This window comes from Eucalyptus grandis, chromosome 10 (genome assembly GCF_016545825.1).
Source record: "Eucalyptus grandis isolate ANBG69807.140 chromosome 10, ASM1654582v1, whole genome shotgun sequence".
Classification (NCBI taxonomy): domain Eukaryota; kingdom Viridiplantae; phylum Streptophyta; class Magnoliopsida; order Myrtales; family Myrtaceae; genus Eucalyptus; species Eucalyptus grandis.
In genome coordinates this window covers 29,387,682-29,402,772 of record NC_052621.1, presented here as the reverse complement: position 1 = coordinate 29,402,772, position 15,091 = coordinate 29,387,682, and the positions used below count along the sequence as shown (strand labels likewise).

At 43.6% G+C, this 15,091-nt stretch overlaps 3 protein-coding genes across 5 annotated transcripts; 1 reads left to right on the top strand and 2 right to left on the bottom strand.

Moving 5' to 3' along the window:
• Positions 1 to 47: 47 nt before the first annotated feature.
• Positions 48 to 3,860, bottom strand: LOC104422685 (cytochrome c1-2, heme protein, mitochondrial). Of its 3 annotated transcripts, none has more exons than XM_010035082.3 (8): positions 3,715 to 3,860; positions 2,735 to 2,813; positions 2,172 to 2,386; positions 1,417 to 1,696; positions 1,260 to 1,331; positions 872 to 988; positions 688 to 753; positions 48 to 567 (listed from the first exon to the last, which is right to left on the bottom strand). In XM_010035082.3, exons 2-8 carry the CDS (start codon positions 2,792 to 2,794, stop codon positions 451 to 453), a joined length of 927 nt encoding a protein of 308 aa, XP_010033384.1. In that variant the 5' UTR covers positions 2,795 to 2,813; positions 3,715 to 3,860; the 3' UTR covers positions 48 to 450. The 3 variants fall into 3 exon arrangements, with proteins under 3 accessions (XP_010033384.1, XP_039159823.1, XP_039159822.1); XM_039303889.1 differs by having other exon boundaries at positions 2,735 to 2,821; positions 3,715 to 3,836; XM_039303888.1 differs by having other exon boundaries at positions 2,735 to 2,847; positions 3,715 to 3,826.
• Positions 3,861 to 5,153: 1,293 nt separating this feature from the next.
• On the top strand, positions 5,154 to 6,722 carry LOC120288939 (TLC domain-containing protein At5g14285). Its single transcript, XM_039303235.1, is given in 3 exon segments — positions 5,154 to 5,660; positions 5,663 to 5,867; positions 6,063 to 6,722. Coding segments are annotated over 3 exon segments (762 nt in total). The 5' UTR covers positions 5,154 to 5,488; the 3' UTR covers positions 6,448 to 6,722.
• A 1,069-nt stretch (positions 6,723 to 7,791) lies between these two features.
• LOC104423925 (lysine histidine transporter 1) lies at positions 7,792 to 10,215 on the bottom strand. Its single transcript, XM_010036355.3, has 7 exons — positions 10,148 to 10,215; positions 9,571 to 9,954; positions 8,986 to 9,379; positions 8,528 to 8,633; positions 8,314 to 8,405; positions 8,146 to 8,214; positions 7,792 to 8,055 (listed from the first exon to the last, which is right to left on the bottom strand). The coding sequence occupies exons 1-7, from the start codon at positions 10,198 to 10,200 to the stop codon at positions 7,957 to 7,959; spliced, it is 1,197 nt and encodes a 398-aa protein (XP_010034657.2). The 5' UTR covers positions 10,201 to 10,215; the 3' UTR covers positions 7,792 to 7,956.
• Positions 10,216 to 15,091: the final 4,876 nt, after the last annotated feature.

Here is a 15,091-nt window from a genome sequence, read left to right as displayed (position 1 = left end):
CTCGAGGAATGGAACTTAATAAAGCAACAACAGTCCCAAGGCATAAGTGAACAAAGAGAGGCCCGTAAAAACTCGGTAACCCAACGCAAATTAAAGCACAAGAAGGGTCAAGACTTCGCACACTCGCTGCGCTGCACAGATCGCTCAGGAATTCCTGATGATTCCCAATTTGACAGCCAATTTGCTTCCCAACATTTTGGCCCTAGCATTTGAAAAAGAATGATAATGGGGAGTTATCCAAAGTTGATGCCTCCCGAAAGCTCAAATGTATCCAGGAGGGCTTATTTCCAAACTGGGAACTAGACATTAACATCCCGCTCCATGACAAAATCAAAATACTAATTAAACAAAATTTCACATCGAAAAGGGGGAAAGAAAAGCCATTCCACGGGACAGTTATTCGATGTCCAGTCTGCCGACGAGCATGATGGCCATTTTTCAGTACGGATGCTAGTTGACAACATCCAAAACCAATTTCCGTGATTTGAGCACCGACCACCTCAAGCGCCTATAATAAGCAGCTTGTAGCAGCGCCAGTGACAATACAAATATCCATTTGAATCCCATCTGGACATAGAGAAATGTTGCATCAGAAGTTCTAAAATTTGCACATAATATCATCCGAGAAAGGATATATGGTGAAGAAGAAAACAACTGAGTAAAGAAAGATCGGAGAATTAACTTTACCAGCTTTCTTTCTTCCATTTCAGGTTCTGCAGCCCATGATAAGAATGTTACGACATCTTTCCCCATCTGCAGCATAACAAAGTGAAGACTTAAGCTTTACCTGAGAATGATCATAAAAAAACAAGGACCAAACCTAGAGAGCCTATATTACGCATAAGCAATGAGCTCAACAGAAGAATCAGACCTGAGCTTCTGTTGCTGGGGTCCCATCTTCGTACTCGACAGCACCATCAATAAGCATTTGCGGCATTGCAATTGCTCCACCAGGAAAATATGGATTGTAGTGCAATCCCTCTCTTATCTAGAATAATAACATAACTCGAAATAAGAAGCCAAAGAAAACAAAGCATCATCTATGACTAATGAAAAGGAAAACCTCCATCATGCAAGATGAGATGGACAGGATTTGTAAAGCAGCTAACTCTTGGATCAGGTTTGCTATGATTCTTTTCTATGAACCATGAAATATTACTTTAAACTCCTTTCCTCATATCTCCCAAACCCCAGTAAAATTAGAGGAAAAAAATTATAACAAAAACAAGTGCGCCTAGATATGATGGAACACCACGTACTGCAATGCCAGCTGGAGGATCACGGTAACCGGTCAGAAGTGAAAATACATAATTTTGACCATTGTGACGAGCCTGAAATAACAAAATTTCAAGATAATCATCTTTCCATGACCAGGTATCATAAGAAAAATAAACAAAACTAGAAAAGAGGAATTACTTTAGTGATTAGACTTAAATCAGGAGGATAGGCCCCTCCATTAGCAAATCTAGCTGCTGCTTCATTAGCATAGGGCTGAGGAAATCGATCGCTTAGCTTCCCAGGACGAGTAAACATCTCACCCTCATCATTAGGCCCATCAACCACCTCAATCTCAGCTGCCATAGCTTTCACCTCCTCTTCTGTGTAAGCAACTCCCACAAGATCACGATATGATATAAGAGACATCGAATGACAAGATGCACAGACTTGCTGGTAAACCTGGTGACCACGGCGGATCCTGTTCATGTAAAGCATTCATGTAGAAGATTTCATAAGACATAAAAAATCGGCTGAACTATCATATAATAAAATTACAGTTCATGTGGAAACCTTTTAGCAGCATATTAACCCAAAACACTTAATTCAGTTATTAAGCAGCAGTAGCAATAAATCCCTAGCTGGAAGAGAAAAGGTAAATAGCTTGGTCGAATGGCAATTCCCATACTTTTTTTCATGAAACAAGGCCTTGTACATTAAGTTTGGCAAATTACCACATGAGGACACTAAAAATGGCAAGGAATGCATAAAAGAAAAGATGTGGATTTACTCTGTCCAAAGAGGGGAAGGCCAGTGATTTGATTGCAGGATGGCTCCATAAAGCATAAACAATCTCTCTTTCTAAAGCTTAAAAAGATCAAGCCCACTATACTTCCATGAGTTGAATTGCAAAGTCAAGAAGAAAACAGTGCAACAAAGATAAAACCAGAACTCACGATGCATGGTCATAAGAACTCAGTATGCCTTTGTGAGGCCAGGGATAGCTTGGACACTCTAAACCATGTTCCGCCTCATCAGCAGACGCAAGCGTTGCGAAGCTCAAAAATCCCGAAACACCTGCCCCTAGCAATGCAAACGCTCTCAATGCGCTTATACCTCCAGCATTAATTTCACTTTCCTTTGAGAAAAGCGGGGCGAACACTGTAGAAGCCTGAAAATATAACATATCCATATCATTAAGTCAATTTCGTTATCAATCCCAGTAATGCATTTACCATGCTGATACCAATAGAGAAGATGCATCCTAGTCCAATATTTACTATGCCGCCTGAGATTTAAAAGGGGGAAATCCGCTTCAGTGGATTTACAGAAGAAGACCCAATTATACAACAGATGAAGAAAGACATTCATGGGATCCACAGGAAATGAACTATCCCATTCAGATAGAAGAATGAACAAGAACTTCCCAGCCTCCATGTGACATTCATTTATTAAAAAAGACACATAAGACATAATCATGCATCTGCAACTCTCTTGAGTACAAAACAGCAAAAATCACCTTGAAGTGAGACTGAAGTTTTCTCCTCAAAAGCTGGTGAACAAATCCTCCCCCAGCCATTTCAGGTCAGATGAGTTCCCTGCTTGCCTCAAATCCCAAAAGGAAAGCACAATCCACAAAATGGAGGAACAAGATGCACAAGCTCAGTACTCAATTCAAATACCAGCAAGTAGCAACACTAAGGGGTTTGGGGAGATCGAACTTATATACATAGTGCAGGGTAATGAAAGTTCGTCCATTTTCTACGCAATGAAAGAAAGAATCAGAGAGAAAAACCAGCACATCAATGGACCCAGTTCACCCAAAAAGGATAAAAAAAAGAAGCCAAGGGACCCATAGAAGATTTTCATACACCAGAAAAACTCCATAAAGCACTTGTTTAACTCTCACCATATGTATGACCAAATAATAAATAGCTTTGCACCTCTATAGAAGTACCATGAATGACCGACTCGAAGATCTCCATCATCCAGATTGTCACTTCTCGGAACTCTCCCATAGTTTGTTAAACACTTCACATACCATCACAAGTATCTACTAAATTCCAAAGCCTCCAAAGATGCCATTATCCCTCGCAACGCCCGCGACAGCGCGGTCATCACGCAAGCACGAACAGGACAGTGCACATACGGCCCTCTATCTCGCTATCTTATCTCGCACGGAACACGAAAACCACTAGCACACAAATTGGAAGGCCCGCACAACCATTTCCACGCACTCGCCGAGTTCAACGCGAAAAACGATCGATCCCAGAGAAGAGACACTGGCCAAACACGGAGAGCTAACAAGCGAGCAATGACGTCAATTCGATCCCATCCGAGCCGTACATTCGCAACAGGCGGACGAATTCGTCGTCGTCGCGGCAGGCGCGGACAGAGATGGAGATGGAGACGGCGATTTCCGAGTTCGCGGGAATCGCCGCCGATAAACCCTAGCACAGTTCGCCAGAGGAACTGGAATTTGGGAGAGAAACTACTTACGGGATTCCGACGCGGCGATGGCTGGAACGAAGCTGAGATGAAAGATCGAAACGAAGAAGAAGAAAGAAGAGGAACTTGGAATTCAGAATCAGCAACGCCGCGACCTCTAGAGAGAGAGAACTCCCATTTCTGCAAGGCGAGAAAGTTTCCGGGCCTACTTGGGCCGGGCCTTTGAATAATGGGCTCAAATGGCACTCTAAAGTGAGCCCTTCAGATGGTCCAAAATGTTCTGGGCCTACACGGGCCGGGCCTTAGAATAGTGGCACCTGTGGGCCCCCGCGGACCTACTTCAGTTTCTTCCGCCGTACGACCATAATACGACATGACATGCTGATATATATGAAGGCGAGGGCGGCTGCTGCCGCCCGGCCTCATTTCATGTCTCCAACCATTAAGCCGTGTTGTGTGATGGATCGCTTACGTGTGCATCTCTCTCCCTCTTCCTTTGTCCCATTCGAGCACCGTGCTCCCCACTTATATATGGTCGAAACCAATTCCTCATTAGACGAATTGGGTTAAAACCTCGGGCATCTCCTGGCTTTCTGTCCCAGCACATGCCTCACCCATGAAGCCTCCTCCTTGCAAAACGAACTTCCCTCGACACCGTCGTCATCTCCTAATGAATGATAGTGACCGGCGCCTTTCCCAATGTCACTTAAAACAACACGAGCTCCTGCCCCTCTCTGTCGCCCTATCCAAAAGGCATATTCCCTTCCATTCCCTTATCCCATAAATGGTGATTTTGGGGCCACGCAGCTAATTCGCCGGCGCCATCCGAAAGTGTCGTGTGAAATTTAAGAAAAGCCGGAGGTCCTTTTCCCCGTCCCACTCGGGCCGACGACGAAAGATGTAATCCAGACAAAAAAAAGTTACGAAAAATCTAAAGAGTTTCACGTGCCAACTTAAGAGATAATTGATCTTATTTAGTTTTACAATATTATAATGTGAAAATCATCGGATACAATCACGAGATAAAAAGTTTCATCGACTCTTAAGACATTATAGCGACACCGAGAACTAACTAACTAGGGTTCAATCAAGTAGGGACTCGGGGGAACGGACCTGATTCCATCAACACAGGGGAAAGCAAGTCATCCTTTTCGGAAAACAAAAAGGCCGAAAAGCATATATCTCCGAATCTATCTTCCTTCCTCCTTCCCTCTTTCGTTACCGATTCGCAATGACCTAAATCATTGAAGAAAGAGCGCCGTGAATACAATTCCAAGACAAAAAGTTTCATCAGCTTAAGACGCGTAGCGATACGGAGAGTTAATCCGTTATTAAATTCGACACCGACGACGACATCGGTGTCTTGTCATGCTGTCGTTCCCGGGTTCAATCATGTAGGGACTCAGGGAGGGAGGGCAGGGGACCCGGATTCCATCAACGCGGGGGTGGGGGAAAGCAGGTCATCTTTCCGGAAAACCAAAAAGGCAGAAAGAGCATAATAATAATCTCCGAATCTACCTTCCTTCCTTCCTTCCTTCCGCTCCCTTCCTTCCTCCTTCTTCCTGCTTTCATCACCGATTCTCAGCGACCAAAATCGTGGGCAAAAAAAGATCCTCTTTATCCATTGCCATTTTCCACACCCGACGGGTCAAACCTAAACCCCTCCCACCCCTAAAAAATTAAAAATCACTCCGCACGCCTCTCCCTCCCTCCCTTTTCCTTCCTTCTTTGACACTCCCCCCCACCTCCTCCATCCAAGAATCACGCCTCCGCTCGCTCAGTCAATTCGTCGATCACCTATCCATCACCCGATCGACCGCCGCCCATGGCCGCCGCCGACCCCGCCCTCGTCGACGGCGCCTCCCTCCCGCCGCTGCCCATCTTCCTCGCCATGTTCCTCGCCGTCTACCTCGCCGGGCACCTCGTCGTGTTCCGCGGCTGGAGCCCCAAGGCCCGGCCCGAGGCCTCCAGCTGCCTGATCTCCCTCGCCCACGGCACCCCGCCGTCGCCCTCGCCTCCTTCGCCCTGCTCTCCGACCCCTCCCGCGGCTTCGCGGCCCGCAACACCGGCGCCCAGGACGCCGTCCTCGAGTACAGCATTGCCTACTTCCTGGCCGATCTCGTGCACTACCTCGTGTTCTACCCCAAGGATCTCCTCTTCATCGGCCACCACTTGGCCACTCTCTTCGTCTTCCTCACCTGCAGGTATCGCCGTTTCGTTTCGTCCTAGTGACTTTCTCGTCCCGTGGTGTTCTGCTAAATTGGAGCTAGAATCTTACTCGATCGACGCGACAAAGAAAAGATTCGATTTTTATTTCTTCCTGTGATGCCAGTTTGGAGTTATTCGTGACGTTGATGCGTTCATAGTGTCGTGTATAAATTTCCAATTTTTCCTTGCAGGTACTTGGTCCGCCACGGGGCTTTCGCTATCTTGGTACTGTTGATCCTTGCGGAGGTCACGAGCGCTTGCCAAAACGCGTGGACGTTGTCCGGCGTGCGGAGGAGAGACTCGGCTCTTGCGGCTAAGGTGTTCGATGCTTTGTCCGCACCTTTCTATTCATTTTATTCCGTCGTCAGGGGGCTTTTTGGTCCCCTGTTTCTGTATAAAATGGGGGTGTTCTATGCGAGTGGTGGGGCAGAAGGTGTGATTCCAAGGTGGGTTTGGGTTTCTTGGCTGGTCGTGGTTTCGATTGCCATTGGTGTTAGCATTTTGTGGGTCTCCAATCTTTGGGTCGAACTCTTCAGGGAAAGAAGCAAAGGTAGACTGAAGAAAAAGTCGAGATAGTCTTCTCTCATTGTTCTCTTGTTGTAATGATAATGTATTTTATGGTACACATGTTAGAGAAGATAAAAGCTCAGGTCATTTATATTCCTCCCCCGATGTCTGAATGAACAGTTTCGATGGTGAATTGTGGATCTTTTCTCTGGGGGTTTGGGTTGGGGCGTCGATTGGGGGTGATATATTAGAAGGGTGTTATCAGTTATAGATTTGTGTCATTGGAAGGATATAAAAGAAATACATGAATATCTCCGCAAGGCTTTACTCATGCTTCTGCAGTACCTATTCATGCTTTTCAACTGTCTTTATATATACATTTCACGTGTCTGGTCATGTTTGCTTCTTTGTGTTGGGTTATGCGTTTGGTTTTCTTCTTCATAAGTAATGTCTGTTCTATGGCCTTCCTGCCAAGCTTATTATACTTGTAAATCGAGATGCTCAAATATGATAGCTGAGCTCTCATTTCATAACTTGTTATTAAGTGTGGTGAGTTCTAACAATATGCTGTTTGGAAGGAGAAAATGAGGAAATCTTTAATTCATGAATGGAGTAGCTCCAAAGAAGCTTGAATTTGTATTCACCTATATGGGATGTTGATTCTGTAATATGTTGACTCGCGCTTATGATGCATTTGTTGAATGTCTTGGGCTTGCTAATACTGCTTTCCCCGACAACCTAAACAGCTGGAGAGATTCTGTGACCCCTTCCCAAGTTCAACGATCCATTAGTCATATTCTGATTAAAGCTACCCCATAACTTGTAGCACATGAACTGAAAATTTGAGCTGGCATGATCAGATTTGAAGTTATACCATTGTTAGATTGCTAGCTTTATGGTTCAGTAGGTTGTTTCTGTTTATGGATTCTAGGATTGGAAATCCAAATAATTAGGGACACTGGGATGTGTGATTGAGCATATATAAGTTGACGTTTTACATTAGGTCTTCAGGCGTGCATAACATTGGTGGGATTAGGAGATAAAACGGAACATCTTATCAGAGTTCTGGCTGCTGCATCCATTTTGACATTGTACCTAATAAAGTTCAGAAATGTTGAAGTTCCATGGTCCTTGGGAACTGACCTTGGGGTAAAGGTCAGCTGTATCTAGAAGTGATTCGTGTTCACCATTCGATAGAAAATTTCTGTGAATCTTGTCCAACAAAACTAGATTGAGCGAGATGTGCTGTTCCGAAGGGCAAAACGGTTGGGGTCATGTTTTGTTAATCTTTCCAACACTGGCGGGTTTGCAATGGCAATTAACGTTTCGCTGTCAAGACTATTTATCAGACTGGCCGTCTGATGCCAGATATACTCGATGCTGAGTAAGATAAACAATCATAAACCTGGCGTAGCCATTTATTGAATTTATGGACGGATGGAAAAGAAGCAGCAATATAGTCATGTTCAAAGATATCTCGAACTGGGTGACTTGCAAATAAACATTATACTAGAACGGGAGAGAAACTTGATATGTGCGAACTACAAAGACAAGTCTTCAGTTGGTGGAGCTTCCTTCCTAAGAGTAGAATTTGTAGGTCTTTGCACTTATTATGATCGACCTTAGCGCCCCGATCGGTGCTAGAACCACCAGGAGGACACCCAACACGATGCATATCTGAAATTTCATGAGTAAACTCTGTTAGAAGACTTTTGTGGTGACTATTTGCCCTGGCAAAAACAAGATAAACCCTGAATGATAACTCACCCAGTTGGCGTACCAGGACAGACTAAACCTTCTGGGCTTGTAGATAGCCAGCCACATGACGCATGGTAGCTGAACAAAATTGTACGCAAAAGTCAGAGAGGCCTGAACCAACTCCATGAGCATATATACAGATTTATTCACGGGGGGACTTGAGCCAATGAGACTTACGAAATATGTTGTTGGGGCAAAAGCGAATCCTCCGAAGAATCCCAGGAGACCTCCGAAGAAAGGGAAGGTAATGCCCACAAACATGGTGAAAGCTGAGATCGAAACCAAGTACGACTGAGTTTAACAAAATGTTTCTATGCACATGTTTCTAAGCGGAAAGCCAGCCTAGATTGATGAAGCTTTCCATGGGTGATTGTTGAGGGAGAAAACTTACCCACGTATGTATTACGTGATACGAAACGGAGCATCCTTGAGGGCTTGAAGTGGAGTTTCTTCACCAGGACAGTCTCTATCATGTCAAACACTGGCATTGCATAGAGCTGCATTCCACAAGATTAGAAACATTGCACAGTGAATTTCTGTGAATGAACCTGAGTAACTCTTTAGTTCAATCGGCTATCGCATCATCCAAAAGAAGCTTGCTTTTTTTTTTTTTTTTTTTTTTTTTTGGGTGCAAAACCACTCCAGTCATTTTCTGTAAGAGGGATGTCTAGGTTCTCGAATTTCATATCATTGCTGAACGAGGACATATATGTAGCGTGGAGAATTAGACCAGAGCATTTGCATATCAGAGAACAGCGAGTCATAACATACCGTATAAATCGATTGCCGCTCTTTTGACCTCTTTGCGCAATGCAATTAAACAAACATTGTTTGGGCAGGAGTTTGTACCTGATAGCTACCAATGACGTGGATGACGACGAATGCATTGGCCACGATGATCAACCATGTGGGCTTTTCAAGCGAAATGAGAATATTGTCCTTGACCTTATTCCCGAACACCCAGTACCCAATCAGTGCAACAGGAAAGTAACACAGCGCCACGACAATGTAGGCGAACACCACTCCTTTCCACATTGGGCCCTTGGATGGCTTCTCTGGGGTTGAAGGGAGGGTGGCTTGGATCTCCAACACCACATTGTGGCCTGCATATGCGAATGCAACATCGCCTAGGGCAGTGAGGAAGCCGAATACCTTTCCAGGGGTGGTGGAGGAGGGAGGGCCATAGTCGACGTTATGTTCGACCCCCTTACTGATGGAGGCCCCCGAGGCAATAATAGAGTAGCTGCAAGGACGACATCCAGCTGATGTGCGTATAATAAAGCTTATAAATAATTTGAAATTCCCTTTCTTTTGCGATTGACCGTAAGACTAAGTTATGTTCTTCCAACTTTCCAAATCAATTTCAACAGCTCTGCACTTCTTGGAGCCAGAAGTGATTCTATGAGGTGGGGAACGAACAGAAGATGTCTATACCTTAAGGACATGACGGCTGCTGCCAAAGAAACCATGGATATGGAGTTAAAATTTGGGAGATGAGCGAGAACAAACTGAGCCGAAGCGAAGATCATGATGAAATATGACGTCTTGATATATTTGCCATTCGGTTGGGCCAAGTTGTAAATCTTCTGCAGCGATTTCCCTCCAGTGACCATGTACACGATGTCGACGCCGACCTCAACAACCAGCTGCTGAGGGACCACGATATAGAGGCCGAGCTTCTCGCCGAATGCGTACTGACCAAGCTCGTGGTACCTGTCAAACCGCTTCCCGGGGACCATCTCGTGCATCTCCACCATTTGCCACAGGGTGTACAGAGTGATGATCCACGACAGTATCAATATTACCACACCAGGACCCCTGAGTACAATACGAGTCAAAAAGATTTTGTGCTAACTCATGAAACTGCTCTATACATGGTTCAAGGAAAGATTTCGATGTTCTTCTGAGATAAAGACGGTATTTTGATTTGAGCCTCTAATCTTTTTGTATGAATTGGTTCGGCTTTGCATAGTTTTGATTCGAAATATTAGGTTCGATTTAGAGTCGTTACCATCCAAGATGTGCCATGGCATAAGGGAGACTCAGGACACCAGCTCCAACCATGGCAGTGACGTTGTGAAAGGTCGAGGACCACCATTTCGCATTCCTGGAAGAGGTGATCGGAAGCCAATCATCGATTTCCTTCTGCTTCGCCAGTGTTTCGACATTCTGTCCTCGATAAAACCACATAACAAATTAACCATTAATCATGAAAGCCAGCAACGATTCCTTCTACAGATAAGACGATCCCGACCGAATCACTCGTCACTAGGACCAGATAAATCAGCAGCAGACTTACATTGCTGTCATTGCCCTGAGTCCCCATTGGAACGACGCGAATCACTGGCAGAACTTCACCGGAGGAGGATGAGAAAGATGAAGCGCCAACATAAACAGATGAAGGAAGGTTATATGCCCAATGGGTTGGTCTATCCTAGGCAGTCGATGGTTTCTATGAGTATGGAAATAAAATTCCAACCCAATAACTTGTTTTGGGCGGATTTGCCTTTGAGGGCAACACATCTGTCTGGTACAGCTGGCGGCTCCAATTCTGATGAACATGAGCGGATTCCTCTTTACTGTCATCCTAGTTTCTGGAGATTGAGGCTGATTTACTGCCATCTATAGGGATCTGCAGAAATTGGGATCACTCTTTTATGATGTTTGATTCTCGAGTCCTCACTCACTTAATTCCGTGACGTAGAATGAGGAAGGAAAAGCTATTGGCCTGGCGCTTTTGGCAATTTTGGTTGGCAGCCTGCAGTTGGAGAATCCGAAATTTCACTATTTCAACTTCCTAAATGGGAATCCAGCCCCTCGGGGAGACATAATAGGGCAGTAAAATAATAAGGATTCGATTTTGAAGATTCCCGATTCGACCATGGCAATTGGTCACGTGTGAGAACTTCAGTACTTCATAGTTTTTGTGTTCATTTGGGATATTGAACTGCTACACTTAGGGTCCGTTCGTTTAACGGAAAATGACTTCTAGAAAAACGTTTTCTGAATTTTTCGGTGTTCGTTTCACGGAAAATAAACTACTCAAGGAAAATGTTTTCCATCATTGGAAAAAACAACCTTCAAAGATGAGGAAAAGTGGAAAACATGTTCCATGACTTCTTCTTCTTTTTATTAACACATTTTTGTTTTATTTTTATGTTTTCTTCTTCTTTTTTTCTTTTCATCTTTCTTCCTTAGCCTTGGTTGTTCGCCAGCCACGACGGTGGCCAGCAACCGGGCTGCGGCTGCAAGCCAACGATCGGTCGCGGCCGCAAGCTAGCTTGAGCCTCGCCCCAGCCGTGAGGCTTCGCCTAGCTCGATTTAGCAAAGTTGAGCTCGGGCCTCGCCAGATCGGGCGAGGTGGAGCTCTTGTCGGCCTAGGGCGGAGCTCGGACCTCGCCAAATCCGGCGAGCTGGGCCGGGCTTGGGCCTCGCTTAAGCTCGCCAGAGGTTTGCTGGGCTCTGGGGAGCTACGAGCTTGTCGAATCTGGCAGCGGAGCTCGGGCTCCCGATCCAAGTGAGCTTGCCGACCGTGAGCTCCGACGCGAAGAGGAGGGAGGGAGAGAGGGGGGTAGGTGCAGCCACAAAAGACGGAGGATCAACCACCGCGACGCGAAAACCGACCGACTCCCTACCGGCGGGTGGCCGTCTCAACGACGGACTCGATCATTGATCCCCCGAGTCAACCCCCGAGGTCGGACGGAGGGACGAGGAAGAAAGGGAGGGAGGGAGACGGCGATTAGGGAAAACGAACCTGCGCGACGACTGCCGCCGATCGGTGCGAGGAAGTCTTCGTCGTCGCCGTTAACGCCGCCACCACCGTGAGCCGGCCGATCGTCGTGGATTGAGAATCGCTAGCGGAGGAAGGAGGAGGTAGGAGGAGGAGGAAGGAGGAAGGAAAAGAAAAAGAAAGAAAAAAAAAAAAAAATAAAAATTTCAATTTTTAAAAATACAAATAATTAAAATTTTATTTTTAAAAATATATAAAAAAAAAACTAATTTTTTGGTCAATTAAAAATAATAAAATTCAATTTTTGATAATTTTTCTCAAATAATTAAATTAGCTAACGAATAGTGGAAAATATTTTCCACTCAAAGTTTAGGTTTCAACCGAACACCGGAAAATATAGTCATTTTTCTGGAAAATGACTTCTAGAAAAATATTTTTCGGAAACAGGATATTTTTCGCGAAACGAACGGACCCTTAGGGTACGCATAACAACGTTTCTATTCCGGGGAACTATTTTTTTCTTTCAGAAATAGTTTTTTTTCTTTTTTTTACTCCGGGAACAATTTTTTAGTAAAATAAGGTGTTTGGTAGTTATACAAAATTTATATTCTTGGAATAGAAAAAGAATAGAACCGCGTTTGGTAAAAATTTATAAATTCTTGTGTTTATTTATTTTTTCTTCTTATTCACAGATTGCCGATCGCCGCCCATTGCCACACGACCGTTGCATAACCACCGCACGATCGCCGCATGACCGCTGCACGATTGCCAACTGTCACCGCTGACAGCCGCCGTAGGATTGCTGCCCATTGGTTGCGGGAGGCGGCGGCCAATGGACAAGTGGGCGGCGGTCGGTAGCGATAGTCGGTGGTCATGCGGTGGCAAGCGACGATAGTGCAATGGTTGTGTGGTGGCAAGCGGCGATTGTGTGGCGGTTGGCGACGGCAGGCTGTAGGCGAACTGTGGTGATCGTCGGCCGATGGGTTGTGGGCGGTGATCGGTGGGCTACAGGCGGTGGCAACCGTTGCTGGCGGATGGCTGCCGCCGCGACTACAAGTGGCAAGAGATGGCCAACGGTTGGTAGGCGGCCACGCAGTGGCTGCAACAAGGAAGAAGAACAAAAGAGAAATAGAAAATAAAATAAAAATACTTATTTTTAAAAATTGTTTTTGGGAACAAGAAGCTACTTTTTTTTTTTTGTTTCTTATTTCTATTCCAAATCTATTCTCCAACCACTTTTCTATTCCAAGGAATAGAAAAATAAGTTGGCGTTATCAAACAGATTTCTGTTCTTTTTTTGCTTCGAGAACAAAAAATAAAAATCGAGAAAAATAGAAATGTTACCATGCAAGCTCTTAGTTGCGTAGTCTTTGATTTTCTTTCTTCACGAGTTCTGCACTATTTGGATTAACCATCGCATTGTATTCTCAATTGATTTTGTTTATGTACTAGTTGAGCTTTTCCTTTCTATCAATACATGACCTATGGAGTCGTTCATTTCACTAAATTGCTGAGGTCCATATTCAGCTCACTTGATAATGCGTCATTAACTTTGTGTTAGTGACCTATCTTTTCCGTCTAGAGGGGAAACAGACAAAGATTGCGTTTGGTAGTTGGGATAAAATTCGGGATATGATAAAATTTATCACATCTTGTATTTGGCACTTGCTTAAGATATGATAAAGTTAAATATAAGAGGGATATAGATTGGAGAAAATCATTCCATTGGGGAGGTGGGATAAAAATGAATAGGATTTCTAATATCCATAATAGGAAAGTTATTTTTCTCGAATAACAGACTTTTTGAGTTAACAAATTATATTTCAATATAAATAATATTTTAATTCTAATATAAGAAATTCAAAATAATAATTAATTATTTTTATTTATATATTATAATTTAATTATATTTTAAAATATAAATTTAAAATATAAATATATAAATATAAATATATTTATTATATATTTTATTATTTTATGTATATTAGTACAATTTACTATTTAATAAATTTTTATTAAAGAACGATGTAAGGGGAAGAAAGAAATAAAAAAAATTAATATAAAAAGAGGAAAATAAAAAATTAATAAAGTGGATAAGAGTATCGCAAGAGACTTTTACCATCTCCGTTTGTAAATTTTTTTGTTCATTTATATTATTATGTCATTTATATCAATTACTATATATGATATGATGTGAATATATCTCATGTTATTACTGTAATCATTAAATGGTGGATATGATATAGCAAAATCCCTAAATTTTATATCTTATCCTATATATCTTATCTTAATTGGAAATCCGGATGATCAAACGTAGTTATAGGGTTTAGGGGGTATTGCCTAAAGATGGGCTTATGGCCCATGATTAGGCACGAATTCTCTCAAGCTCATATCTCGCACAACATTAGAGTGTTTATAATAATTTTATAATAAGTCGCTACTAACCTATTGGGGTTAATTACAAATCTAGTGAGATATGATAGTATACCTCACTTTCTATATAACTAAAGAATCTAGGTTTGAGAACTTAATTATACCAATTAAGTAATTAGTGCCTTTTAGGTACTTAATTATGTTAATTAACATGTATCTTTGATGACAACATACTCATAGGCTTGGATCTCTTTTAGGCATTTCAACAAACAATTGGCACACACAAATGAAACAAAGGACTTTTGGCCTAATATGGACTCGAGCACAAACCTAGACTTCTATCAACATGTACCAAAACATCTAGAAGCTTCCATGTAGGACTGGTGAGGCCGGAGCTCGAGCAAACTGGTCGGTCGTGAGCTTTGACTAGACACCTAAAAAAAAAAAAGAGCACATGGCTTGGGGAGGCCTACTTGGTTCGGACGGCGAGCAATGGGCATAATTCAGGCAACGGTGAAACACTCTCTTGGTCTCACTCTCTCCCCTTGGCTTGCCCTCCACTCTTTCGAGCTCTCAGATCTCTCTCCTCCTCGAAATCTCTCTCTCGGCCGAATGACCCTCTCACCCTTTTGAGGGCCACTGACTAGCATGCATGGCTTCTACCATTGCCAACTCGTTGGCTGGCTTGACCTTGACCCGTGGATCACGTCGCCATTAGCTCATGATCTTCTGCCTCTCTCTGACTTGTATTCTTCTTTTCCTTGTAGAGGCGTGATCGGAGTGAGAAGGAAGAAGACCCACGTGCGGGCTAGGCCGAAATGAAAGAAGATGGGTTAGTCCGTGCGAAAAGAA